The 13,927-nt window shown below is 39.0% G+C and overlaps 1 protein-coding gene and 1 long non-coding RNA gene across 2 annotated transcripts in view; one reads left to right on the forward strand and one right to left on the reverse strand.

Annotated features, from left to right (window-relative positions):
• Positions 1-13,927, forward strand: part of LOC145722716 (uncharacterized) — a 70,570-nt gene that overhangs the window by 33,505 nt on the left and 23,138 nt on the right. Inside the window, exon 2 of the long non-coding RNA XR_014147190.1 lies at positions 4,421-4,518. This is a non-coding gene — a long non-coding RNA (uncharacterized LOC145722716). The remainder of the gene's footprint in view (positions 1-4,420; positions 4,519-13,927) is intronic.
• Positions 6,701-13,927, reverse strand: part of MAP3K1 (mitogen-activated protein kinase kinase kinase 1) — a 75,760-nt gene continuing 68,533 nt past the window's right edge. The window contains exons 17-20 of the mRNA XM_081826847.1: positions 12,760-12,891; positions 11,537-11,679; positions 10,681-10,812; positions 6,701-9,324 (exon numbers count right to left, since the gene is read on the reverse strand). Coding sequence (XP_081682973.1) covers positions 9,175-9,324; positions 10,681-10,812; positions 11,537-11,679; positions 12,760-12,891 — 557 coding nt within the window. The 3' untranslated portion in view covers positions 6,701-9,174. The remainder of the gene's footprint in view (positions 9,325-10,680; positions 10,813-11,536; positions 11,680-12,759; positions 12,892-13,927) is intronic.

The raw sequence follows: 13,927 nt of genomic DNA on the forward strand, positions 1-13,927 counted from the left end.
ATGAGTCTCTTGCAGACAGCATATCGATGGGTCTTGTTTTTTTTATCCAATCTGATAGCGTGTGTCTTTTGATTGGGGCATTTAGCTCATTTACATTCAGGGTAACTATTGAAAGATATGAATTTAGTGCCATTGTATTGCCTGTAAGGTGACTGTTACTGTATATTGTCTGTGTTCCTTTCTGGTCTGTGTTACTTTAGGCTCTCTTTGCTTAGAGGACCCCTTTCAATATGTCTCGTAGGGCTGGTTTCATGTTTGCAAATTCCTTTAGTTTTTGTTTGTCCTGGAAGCTTTTTATCTCTCATTCTATTTTCAATGACAGCCTAGCTGGATAGAATATTCTTGGCTGCATATTTTTCTCGCTTAGTGCTCTGAATATATCATGCCAGTCCTTTCTGGCCTGCCAGGTCTCTGTGGATAGGTCTGTTGCCAGTCTAATGTTTCTACCATTGTAGATTACAGATCTCTTGTCCTGAGCTGCTTTCAGGATTTTCTCTTTGTCTCTGAGACTCAAAAATTTTACTGTTAGATGTCAGGGTGTTGACCTATTTTTATTGATTTTGAGGGGGGTTTTCTTTGCCTCCTGGATTTTGATACCTGTTTCCTTCCCCAAATTAGGGAAGTTGTCTGCTATAATTTGCTCCAATATACCTTCTGCCCCTCTCTCTCTTTCTTCTTCTGGGATCCCAATTATTCTAGTATCGTTTTGTCTTATGGTATCACTTATCTCTCAAATTCTGCCCTTGTGATCCAGTAGTTGTTTATCTCTCTTTTTCTCAGCCTCTTTATTTTCCATCATTTGGTCTTGTATATCACTGATTCTCTCTTCTGCCTCATTTATCCTAGCAGTTAGAGCCTCCATTTTTTATTGCACCTCATTAATAGTAGTTTTTTGATTACTGATTCAGGGAGCTTGTGTTCCCTGCAAGCTTTCCGTACAGCTTTGGAGGCCGAGAGTGAAAATGGCGGCCTCCCAGTCTCCGCCCCAGAGGAGCGGAGAACTCGGGGCCCCGCTCCTCATTGCGCCCCCAGAGAAAAGCATTCAGTCACTCCCATCTCCCTGGTCTCCGGCTGCACTCCGTGCTCACCCAGCCTGTGACCGCGCATTTCTATCTCTGGCTCACGACCCCATGTGGAGTCTCCAAACCCAGCAGATCCCTGCGGTGCACTCCCGCGCCACTCCTCCCGGGGCAGGAAGGGGAGTCTCCCCAGATCTGCCGCTTGTTGGGTCCCTGCTGGAGGAGCAGTGGTCCGACTGCCGCGGATCACGGTTTATGACAACCCTGAGCTGAGAGCCCGCTCCTTGGGTCCGTCTCTGCAGCTGGCTTCCCCGCTCCGATACCTGGGAGCTCTGCCACACTCAGGCACCCCCGGTCTTTCTGTGACCCCGAGGGTCCTGAGACCACACTGTCCCGCGAGGGTTCCACCCCCCGCTTAGCCACCGGAGTGACGTCCCTCAGTGGAGCCGACTTCTGAAAGTTCCGATTTTGTGCTCCGCTGCTCTATCACTTGCCAGAAGCAGCTGACGGAGGCCCCCTCCCCCACCATCTATCTTCCCGAATATTGCCTCGGATTCACTTCTCCGCACGTCCTACCTTCCAGTAAGTGGTCGCTTTTCTGTTCAGAGTTGCTGCTATTCTTTCTTCAATCTCCTGTTGAGTTCGTAGGTGTTCAGAATGGTTTGATTCCTATCCAGCTGAATTCCTGGGACCAGACGAAATTTAGATCTCCTACTTCCTCTGCCATCTTGCTCCTGGGCTTTTTTTGGCGGTGGGGGGGGTAGTTTTTTTATTACTGATTCAGTGTCCTTACTTGTTATCAGTCTGTTCACATTTTCTGTTTGTTCATGATTCAGTTTTGGTAGGGACCTGTTACGCTGCCATGATACTTATGTCACTCTCCATAATTTTTTTTTTTTGTGGGACTTGAACTCCCCACCCAGAGATCAAGACCTGAGCTGAGATCAAGTCATACGCTTAACCAGCTGAGCCACCCAGGCACCCCCTTCATAATTTATCTGGACACTGTAGTTATCGTCTGACTTTGTCTCGGCTTCTTGTACCACCGTGTTTCTTTCTTCAAGATGCTACTAGAATGAGGGCGCCTGGGTGGCTCAGTCGGTTAAGCCACTGCCTTCAGCTCAGGTCATGATCCTGGAGTCCCGGGATCGAGTCCCGCATCGGGCTCCCTGCTCGGCAGGGAGTCTGCTTCTCCCTCTGACCCTCCTCCCTCTCCTGCTCTCTCTCTCATTCTCTCTCTCAAATAAATAAATAAAATCTAAAAAAAAAAAAAAAAAAGATGCTACTAGAATGATCTTTACAAAATACAATCATGCCACTTCCTGCCAAGGATTTCTCAGTATCTCTTGTCCCCTGTTACTTCTCCTCCTTTCTTTCCTTCCTTTCCCTTTCACCCTTACACCCTTATTCTCTCAGTATGTCTTTTTTTTATTTTTTGAAAGATTTTATTTATTTGGCAGAGAGAGAGAGCAAGCGAACACAAGCAGTGGGAGTGTCAGGCAGAGGGAGAGGGAGAAGCAGACTTTCCACTGAGTACTCAGGGAGCCCGATGTGGGGCTGGATGCCAGGACCCTGGGATCATGACCTGAGCCGAAGGCAGACGCTTAACTGACTGAGCCACCCAGGAGCCCCTCAGTATGTCTTTATACATATTGAGAAAGCTTCAGCAAATTGACTTTAAAGGAAAATGGCATTTAATTATCTCTAAACTCGAATAGTTGTTTCGGCATTGTCGGAAAAGCTACTTTGGGGTGTGATGGCTTTGCCTCTTCACTCACGTTAGCTTAGGTTTAGCCCTACGTGGCTGGCAAAGCTATGAGGGCCATGAGGCATGGGCTAGAGTGATTCCAGGTTGACTACAAAGTAATGAGGCTGGCTTCAATCATGGATAAGTTCTTCAGTCACATAATACTGATAGAGTATCTGTTGTCAAATAAAATCACAAAGTTAATGATATCACAGTGATGGCATATTTGAATGCTACATATGCATAATTTGCTACATGATAATTAGGCTTTAGTGGTAAACATTTCACATTAGTGCATATAATTAGACATTAATTTTCTCCTCAGAGGTTTGTTCTGTAGCATTTGTAATCAGCATCTCCACTTTCCCCTTTTCTTATAGCTCTTAGAAGACAAAAGTCAAGTGGAGATTCTCAATATTCTACCTTCTTTTGTTTTATAAGCCTGGACCAAAGTCAGGGTCAAAAAGTGGCTGGCCACAGGTCAGATCTAGCGTATGAGTTTTGTTTAGCCTGTAGTTCCTAATCCAAATTTTAAGTTAGTTTCCCATGTTTAAACACCAGGAAATTGCAGATAAAATCCCGATCTCCAGCTTCTTTTAAAAAAAATTTATAGAGGCTTTGGCAACACTGTTATTTATTTCTTCCCATTCCAGTGTGGCAAGCATGGACCCCCTTCTTGAACATGAATTGGCATGAACTCTCAGGTTGGCCACAGGCCCTGCTAAGGACACTTCTAGCCACATAGGTATTTGATCTGTAACCTTTGGATCACTGATTCATTCAATTAAACATATATTGTGCATCCAGTGTGCCTGGCAATGTTGTAGGCCATTTACATAGGTTCTTTTACGTCACACAACACTGTCACTTTCATTCTATAGGGGCAGAAGTGGAGGTTCAGAAGGTCAAATGTCAAGTGGCAGAGCCAGATTTGACCCAGGGTATGTTTCATGCTCTGTGGTTTCCAGGTCCATCCTTATGACCTACTACTGTTCCCTAGAAACCTAAAAATTGTCATGATGTAGAAAGATGACAGTTTGCAGAAGTTTCTGTTAGTCACTGTTTTCCCCAGTGGCAGCAGTATTTCATGCATTTTTTATAACAAGTGAATTACTGTATTAGTTCACATGTGCATTCATTGGCATTTCCAGGTAAGCATGATACCCCAACATTTTTTTAGATTCTATCTAACCTGCAGATACGGTCCTTTTACACAATGATTAATGCCTTTTAAATAGAATCAAAGAACAACAGAATTTATTTTAATTCCTCTAAGGCAAAAACCTGTTTTCAAAGGTAATATTTTCTGGAAATGACAGAGGTGTACCCTTTAACAGTAATATCTAAAGCCTATTTAAAAGATGCACATTTTTGGGGGCGCCTGGTTAAGTGTCCAACTCTTGATTTCAGCTCAGGTTGTGATCTCAGGGTTGCAAGATTGAGCCCCACGTCAGGGTCCACACTGGGCATGGAGCCTGTTTAAGATTCTTTCTCCTTCTCCCTGTGCCTCATCCCTGCCCCCCTCGCTTCCTCTCTTAAAAAAAAAAAAAAAAAGATGCATATTTTCATATTATACAGAACCTTTATGACAAACATAGAGACAGAAAATGCCATCTGAACCCACACTTACTTCGTGACATTACCTATTTTGCAGGGTTAAATTCATCTTGTTTCTGACTGTTTGATCCTGTGAGAAATGACTACTGGCAGAAAAACGAAGGATAAAAGTGGAAATGAGCACACAACCACAAGGTACAATCTAAGACTAAAACTGTGGGGCAGTCCAAAGGAGTTCACTGGTGTAGCTTGAATTGCAGAATGATTGAAATTGGCTGGTTTCTGCATTTGTGAAATAGAGTGTAATCACTGTTCCAAGGTATGCCTGACAAATACTTGCTGGTGAGTAAATCTTCATTCCCCTTCTCAACAGTTTAACGTAAGAGGATAGGTTTTTGTTTTTGTTTTTTTTATTAAAAGATTTTACTTATGTATTTGACAGAGAGACACAGCGAGAGAGGGAACGCAAGCAGGGGGAGTGGGAGAGGGAGAAGCAGGCTTCCCGCCGAGCAGGGATCCCGATGTGGGGCTCGATCCCAGGACCCTGGGATCACAACCCAAGCCGAAGGCAGACACCTAACGACTGAGCCACCAGGTGCCCCAAGGGGATAGTTTTTATTGTTTCTTTAATTCCACACAATATAAAAAGAGTTGTGTGAAAAGAATCAATTAAATTTAACCTGTGCTGTCTGGGAACAGTAGTAGTATTTATGTGAAAGTATACAACATGTCAAGCCACATGAGGTAGATTGTTAAAAGAGTTATAATTTTCACTTAAGATTAAAAAAAAAATTAATTTTTTTGGAAGAGCTTTCCTTCTTGTTGTCAAAAAGTCCTTAGATGTTGGTAGTCGGGGAGGCTGTGAGTCAATGGGGCCAGGAGCCATATGGGTAATCTCTGAATATTCTGCTCAATTTTGCTGTGAACCTAAAAGTGCTCTAAAAAAATAAAGTACATTGCATATATGTACATTGCATATATGCTACAATATGTATAATACAACTTTTAAATATACATGTAAGATGGCTTTAAAAAATATATATGCAACATATATATACTAAAGCCCACAGGTAAATAAAAACAAAGATAGTCCAGCAGGGGTTGGGCGCCATGCAGGGAAGGCTGCCTGTTGGGAATCAGATTGGTTACACAGGGGGTTGGGGTGGGGGGAAGGACTTGAACAAATAAGTCAATATATTGAGGTACATGGGAGTCAGGTTTTTCACTGTCCAGGAAAGGGTTAAAAATATGGAAAGGGGGGAGACTTGAATGAACCTGGTGGTGGTAAACTGAAATTAGATTGGTATGAACTCATGGTTTGTGTGTGTAGGTTATGTATGTATATTTCTCATATGCACAAGAAATCTATGTATAGTGGATATATAGTAGTTTTGTCTACCTCTACCAGGAGGGCCTGGGAGCAAGTGACAAAATGACACCCAAGAGCAATGAGTATTTTTAGCACCTTGTTTTTAAATACCAGTCTCCATCAAAGGGATCTTTGGAAAATGGCTGATCCCAGGGTTGAAGCAGAGAACACACAAGATGGGTCTCTAAGTACGGAAGTGTTCAAAGAATACTGGTGGCTTGCCAGTGGACAGAGAAGCTGCCTTTCAGAGGCACCCAATGGCTGAGTTGGACCATTTGAGCAAATATATGATGACAGTAATCGATTTTCTCTCACTGAATCGGAGTCCACAAATCCACTCTGATATAAGTGAATAATAAGTGGGAGAAGAGAAAGCTCTTCTTTATAGCAAAATGTCCATTAATAAAATAAAGAATGCAAGAACTAGAAAATCACCATTTGGCAACTATCAGAGTAATAATTCAGAATTCAAGAAAGCTAAGAGCAGAGAGTTAAAGTTGAATGAAGAACAAACTATGTAATCTCAAAGTATCAGCTCTGCAAAATACTTAACATAAAGCTAGATATTAATTACAAAGGGAAACAGTAACTTTTTAGTGATGAAGCCTACTCAGATGATCACAGTTAATATCACCAGCATTGGGACAAATTGGCTTTGTAGCGCCCCCTGGTAAGACACACCAAGAAGAGCCCGGCATAGGGCTCCCCTGCTCAGTGGGGAGTCTGTTTCTCCGTCTCCCTCTGCCCACCCACCCCCCCCACTCTCTCAAATAAAATCTTAAAAAAAAAAAAAGACACACCAAACTCCAACGGAGGACCTCTATAAAACAATAACCTGTAATCTTAAAAAATATTAAAGTCATGAAGGTCAAGAAAAAACTCAGGAATGATTCTGGATTGAATGAAACTGAAGAAACTTGACTACGAGGAACACGTGATCTTGGTCTGGCTCCCTTAGCTATGAAGGACATAACTGGGCAGGTGGCAAAATAAATAAAATTACCAACCTTTGTTCAAAAACTTTTATTTACTATAAAGACAAACACCAAAATAGGTACAAATACTATAAAATTGGTTCAATGGGGTAAAAATTTTAATTAAAATATCTCGATATATTTAAAATAACAAAGGATACATTTAAGCCAAATTTTCTTAACCCAGAGATTTTTTTTGTAACATTTGCTTACACAGTAAGGTGCTAATAGAAGTTAGCCCTTAAGCCCTGGAAGTCTTAGGAATTATAGTCACACAGCAAATATAATTTCATTGTGAAAGTGAACTTTGGTAGAAGAAAAATCTATAGGACACCTGAGGTAGTAGAACCTGGAATAAACAGCAGTAGACATTATTTACAACTTTTGAGTACCAAATAACATTAAGAACACAAAAATAATTACACAATACAATTTTCAGTCCAGCTTTGATCCAAAGAAAATAAGAATATTATATCACATTTGCATTGAAAACAAAACAAAAAAACAAAACACCACAATTACCAGCAAGCTGAGGGAACTGCAAACAAACTCAAACAATGGATTTGGACATCTAGAGGCAGTTTGAGTTTGAAATGTGGTGGGCATGGTGATCTACAAAGTAATACTGATTAGCTGAGGTTCCTCAGTTTATACAGTTTACATTTCTGTCAGACACAGTATTAATCTGACTAGTGATGATCTTCCAGTACATAAAATGGCAAGAGTGCATCCGTTAAAGCTTGCACATGAGAAACTCGGAAACAATCTTATTAGGGTTGTGAAAATTCTAAGTAGTCACACACATAAAAAAGATAGAAAATAAAAAAGAAAGTCAAGTACAACACATTTAGAGCTACCAAATTTCACATTTCGGTACTATTTTTAACTCTTCAAATATTGCCAATCTTCCAAAACAAAGGAATGTAAAATTTCACTAAGAGACACATTCACGTAAAAAAAAAAACAAAAAAAAACCTGCCTTTTAAAAATTATATGCAATATATCCCTGTAAACTTATGTTATAACTTATTTTACTTCCAATTTGTGATGTACATTTAAAATGTACTCTGTATAGCTTATTTAGTTTATCCTGAGTCTTTGAGAATAACCAATTCTGTTTCACTCTGCAATAATTCAACTGGCTTCTGAAGAGTTAAACTTAACATCTCAAAAAGTTGTATTAAATATTTCAGTACTTGATTTAAAAGACTCACAAAAAAAGGATAAAAGAGCTGCCATTTTCCTTCAGGATTCCATGCATCTGAATTCAACTCAGATGAAAACCATTAGGTAATTGTGCAAAATCCAAGAATTAGTAAGTCAAATTCAATTTCACTTTTCGTTCTGAACTGTTTTCAGAGTTCCAAGCAAATTTATTTTGTAAAAACACTATTACTCATTGGTAGTTATTAGTTAATTTTTCTTTAATTATCAGCCAGGCCTACTGTAAAGAAATAATGCATGGTAGAAGGAAAATAGCAGTTTAATGTTACTATTAGTGGTGATGGATGATGAATGATGGATTGTTACATACAAAATAAGACTTCAATGGTGTGAAGTTTCCTACAGAAGAAACCAATACATTAAAAAAAAAAAATCAAATTTCAAGGTAATCTTGATCTTGGTTTTGAGCTGCATCACAGAGAATAGTTGATTTTCACTTAATTTATATTTAACCTATATGAAAAGAGCAGTGACTGACTCAGTGAAGGTAGTATTTTATTATATTCCAATTTTAAAAACAAACAAAATTAAATCTGTATTAAAAAAAAGCCTCTTGCAATAGCAAGATATTTAATAAACTCTAGTTCACACCTAGTTCTATTTTTTTTTTTTCTGGTTTGAAAAGATCACCTTTCCCTGAATATTAAACAAAAGTGAAGGTGAAATGAAAATATAGAACCATGATTTCCAAAAACGAAATGAATGGGCCAACAGTAAAATGCACAGTGAACCACAATTGCCCAGGCATTTAAAAAATAAAGGTCAACTGTGGTTCATAAAGAAGTTACCAACTTTTAAAAATATATTTACTGCTAGTTATAGCATATTCTGACCTAAAAGAGGCAGATACTGATTTATAGCCAGTGACAAAAAAACAACGGAATTGCAGAACCCCCTGCTTGTGATCACGATATGAAATGGAAGAATAATTGAAACATTAAAATAGATCCTGAGCCCCTCAGCTGCTAATATTGCTGAAAAAGTGCTCCAAAAAAACCCAAAAATACGCTTCTGTTAATTAGTCATGCAAACTTCACTGCTTTCCTGTTTACCTATGGCCAGTTCTTTGAAAGGCACGGTTTAGTTTCTGCACAAATTGTGGACTTTTGCATACTAAGCTTAGGTACAGATCATGATTTGTCAATCACATACTTAGGTTAAGGGTTCCCCACTGGTCTTGTTCATTGCTGTTCGGTGGCATGAAGGCCAGCATATTATCAGCGTGGTTCCCCACAAAAGTTTTGCCTTGTTGAGCATCCTGTCTCCATTATAGTTTATAATTGGCTACCAAGTAGTACGGAAGACTGGATGCTTCAGTAGCTCTCTTGACGGAGGTCTGTCCTGAGGTTGAAGTTCTAAACACCGAAGAGCCACATCTCGTAAACCAGGAGACAAATGTGAAGGGATTGACGGAGCAGTAGTTGCACTTGCAATCTGTAAGAAAAACCACCAGCATGCTGACACCTGGCACAGTTGGGACTTCTGTAGTACACATGCATTCTGTACATGGAAGAATTGAAGCTGAAGTGCGTGGACTTTCTTCTGACAGAATCTATGGAAAAACTCACCTGCTGGATGGGAGGCTTCCAAGAACCTTCCAATTTTAGAATTTTTAGAAATTTGACCAAATACATCCTGAGCAGATGGATCTATGGGTTTCCCTTACTGTCTCAAATTTAACACGACTAAGTGCACCAAAATGCTTAGACAGGTTGGTAAAGTATTCACTTTATACTATATGCTCACCTACATTTTCTATTGTTCAGCACAGAGAGCTATTCAAAGTCAGAGAGACCACACCTGTCCATTTAGTGCATCAGACACACAGCTGCACCGATTGAGGAAGGGCTCTAAAGTGTGGGAAGGACCGGAGGCTGTTATGGCAGGTGGGAGGTGCCGGGACAGGGTGCTGGTGCAGTGGACTTCGCTTTACTCAGCCCCAGAGATAATTTGCTTATTCTCATAATAATCCCATGAAGTAGGTGCTGTCATTATACCCATTTTACAACCAAGAAAACAGAGGGTAGATCGAATAAGTCATTTCCCTAGCCACAGGGCTATTAAAGGCTGGAGCCACGGTTTGAAACCATGTCTGTATCACTCCAGAGCCCGAGCTTTTTTTTTTTTTTTTTTAATTTAAATTCAGTTAATTAACATATAATGTATTTGTTTCAGGGGTACAGGTCTGTGATTCATCAGTCTTATGTAATACCCAGTGCTCATGACAACACATACCCTCCCCAATGTCCCACCCGGTTACCCCATCCCACATCAGAGCCTGAGCTTTTAACTAGCACATGTCTGGATCAAAAGCTAAAAACTTCAACTATTATATTCTTCTCTGCTGGAAATGGACAGAATGGATTTCAGAGTTGTCAGAAAGGTAGAACAGACAGGATTTGGTACCCGACTCGGGTGTAAATTTCTTAAATACAGAAAATAGTAAGTCAGATTTTAAGAACTGGCAGCTTGTGTACATAAAGAGCTCTATGTTTTTACATTTGAAAGTTGGATATATCTATTTACATGTTTCACCGAGAAACAATGATTCATCATTTGCTAACTCACTGTTCACTCTGACTTTATAGAGCTTTACTACTGTGAAAAATGAGGACCAACTGTACATGCTGCCAACATTCACCACACCATATAAATTCCTGGAGATGTATACATGCATATTTATTTCAAGGAGGATATGCTTTCACCTGAGATTGAGAGTTAAGGAGAACCCATGAAAATCTGCCTCCTGCCAGTTTTAGCAGAAAGAAGTAATTTTTATATCACAGTTACCTTAAATATCAAAGCAAGATGATTGGAGTGTTTTTCTGCGTTCCAAGGTGGTTTAGCACAAGCCATTTCTATAATGGCACAGCCAACACTCCACACATCACAGCTCCTACCATACTGCTGACCTCTTAGTACCTAAAATAGAGAGTTAATTTGGAAATATGGCTCATTAAAAAGAGAGAAAGACATTCTGTAGTTATGGATTCTAGTTTTTTATTTCAGATCAAAACAGTGGTACAGACAGCAACTCCATGGACTACCCTGATGTCTCATTTATTTCATCAACAAGCTTAATCTCCTATGTGGCACAAAAGTATTTTGGAGAATTCTGAGATTCTGAAAAAGAGTCGCATCATAGAATTTCCAAGCATCCCCAGTGCACTTAAGTAAACTATGGAGCCAGAGGACAACGATTATCACTACATATAAACATGAAGAGTTCGGAACACAACAGAAGAAGCCTGATTCAGAATAGCAATGCTTAGTTAAACTTCTTCCACTACTACTAAGACCAGCTTCTCTGTGCTCACCTCCCTTTGGAATAGGGAGAGAATAATGGTTGAGATTCCTAATTATGTGTTCTTTGGGTGTACTACAACACTAGTAGTACAAGTTACCCCAAAATTCTTTGTTAGAAATAGCCTTACAAGCAAAACTATTAAAACCTGTCTTTTAAAATTTTGTCAAGACAAAGATGGAAAGGTAAGGGTCTGAAATCAAGGATATCATTAAAACCTTATTTTAGAGCCATGAGCTTCTAATTGGTAAGCATATACTGAATAATACTGCAAACTAATTTGCTGTAATTCTGTCAGAACTCCAAATATTTTCTTTCATCACACTGAAAGCTGCTTCTCACCTCAGGTGCCATAAATGCAATTGTCCCCAGTAACTGTCCCTGAAACTCTCCTGCACCAGTTCCTTTTGATGCCAACCTCGCTGCAGCTCCGAAATCTGCAATTCTCAGTCTCTGACCTGTGCTGTCAATTAGCAGATTGGCACCTGTCAACAGAAACAGCAAATGACCTTGTATGTTAAAAACAAAAGAACAGATTAAAAACTCAGTAAAATACTACTCACGAAACAGGACAGTAACAAAGGAAGTGGACATGGAAGCATTCAGAGAAATCTCCCCTCTGAATTCACTTCATTCTTGCTAAAGGCACACAGGTATCAACAGTACAAAATAAATAAAATCCAAATCCTCAGAGGGAAGATCAAAGTAACAAGGCAGAAAGAGATAAAGGCAGACATTTAATGAAATGTTACTAAGTGTTGAAAACCTTTAATATAATGATTCCCAACAAAAATCTTCCCTCAAAGTTAAAATTTTAGTGTAGTTTCCATTTTAAGACAAAGTGCTATTGAAACATACTCACCTAGACCAATTCAAAATATATAGTCCTTTCACAATTATAAAAAATTAATGTTGTAAAATTACTTGAATAGGTTATGTCAAATACTAGCCACAGATATTCATGTCAGAAAACCAAAGCTGTTTTTTTTTTTTTTTAAGATTTTATTTATTTATTAGAGAGAGAGAATGAGCAGGGGGTGGGTGGGAGAGGGAGAAGCAGGCTTCCCGCTGAGCAGGGAGCCCGATGCGGGGCTCAATCCCAGGGTCCCGGGATCATGACCTGAGCCGAAGGCAGATGCTCAACCGATGGAGCCACCCAGGCACCCCCCAAAGTTGTTCTTAATAAGCTGAAATGCAAAAGATTTGAAAGGATTTTTCTCAAAAGAAATACATGATATCCCAATTATTCTAAATAAAACCAGGAACAGGAGCTTTTGGGGAGGCACTAGGTCATGAGACCAAGACAGGAAATCAGAGACCTGATTTTTATACCTGGTTTGCCATCAATGAGCAGTAACACTGGAAAAGTCAGTCTCTCTGAAGCGGGTAGATTACATGACTCCACAGGTTCCTTTCACTTCTATTAATTCTAGTGGTTTGAGTTACTCAGGAGAAACAATCCCATAGTTGATCTCAAGTTAGAAACCATCAACAAAGGTCCAAATTGTAAAACTACATTTGTTTTCTATTTATTACTAGTAGGTAGTAATTAGAAGAATACCTACCTTTGACATCTCTATGAATGATCTGGTTTTCATGGAGATACGAAAGGCCACGAAGTAATTGTTCAGTATAGTTAATAACTACTGATTCCTTGAAGGCTCCGTATTTACTGAGCAAATGAGCCACAGATCCCCCTATAAGACAAACATATAATAGTTATCATAAACTCAAGCCAAAATTAAAACTGTTTACTACACTTTGGTTATATAAGCTTGTGCCCCAAGAGCTCACATTCACATCTGAAATGTTAAATTTATCCTCTGCATCAGAAGTCAAACAGATTTTAAAACTAACACATTCCAGGAATCTGAAAACCTATCAATTAGACATTTTCATCAAGCTTTCATGAAATAGTTTTTTGGAAGGTCAAGATTTCAGAAAACTTTAAAACTTAACAATTTTACATGGAACTATTTCTGCAATGTACCATTCATCTCTCTTTTTGACCAAGATACACAAAATACCTTTCTTAGTAAGACTTAAGTAAAGAATGCTAACATGTTATTTTGCAGAAGGTAGAGAGAAGCCAGACAAGAGAGGAGCCAGAAGATCCAGCATGAGGCTTCATATTCTACTATTTACCAGCTCTGACCTGGGACAGGTCACAAACTCAATAAACCTCACACTGAGAAGTATTTATAATAGTCAACCTAAAAACAACAATCAACACAGCTATAACCAACATCAGAGAACATACTAAAGAACAGATATGTAAATAGAAATCCATTCCTTCAGTTGCAAAAAAAAAAAATCTAAGAAGTTAAACCACGCACTTATCATTTATTACATCCCAAGTTACTTGTTTTACTGTACATATGATATCACATAAAATTCAGTTTTTATTTGTTCAAGTAGATAATTAGGTTCAACATTATGCTTCAGTGCTAGTTTACCTACAATAATTTTTCCAAGTTATATCTTAATTTCATTTTTATATTGTCACATTAAAACATCTCAAATCTGTCCCACTGATGGCCACCTGGAAAAATATGAGTCTTATACATAGCAGGTTTTAAAAAAATTATTCCTATAAAACAGTGTTACACAATCATTTAAAAAGAAACACTGAAAAAGTCTGAAAGGCAGAGACAATGAATATTTTTAAAAACGTATAATGTATTATTTGTTTCAGAGGTACAGGTCTGTGATTCATCAGTCTTACACAATTCA

This window comes from Leptonychotes weddellii, chromosome 7 (genome assembly GCF_054177405.1).
Source record: "Leptonychotes weddellii isolate Sample4059 chromosome 7, ASM5417740v2, whole genome shotgun sequence".
NCBI classification, from domain to species: domain Eukaryota; kingdom Metazoa; phylum Chordata; class Mammalia; order Carnivora; family Phocidae; genus Leptonychotes; species Leptonychotes weddellii.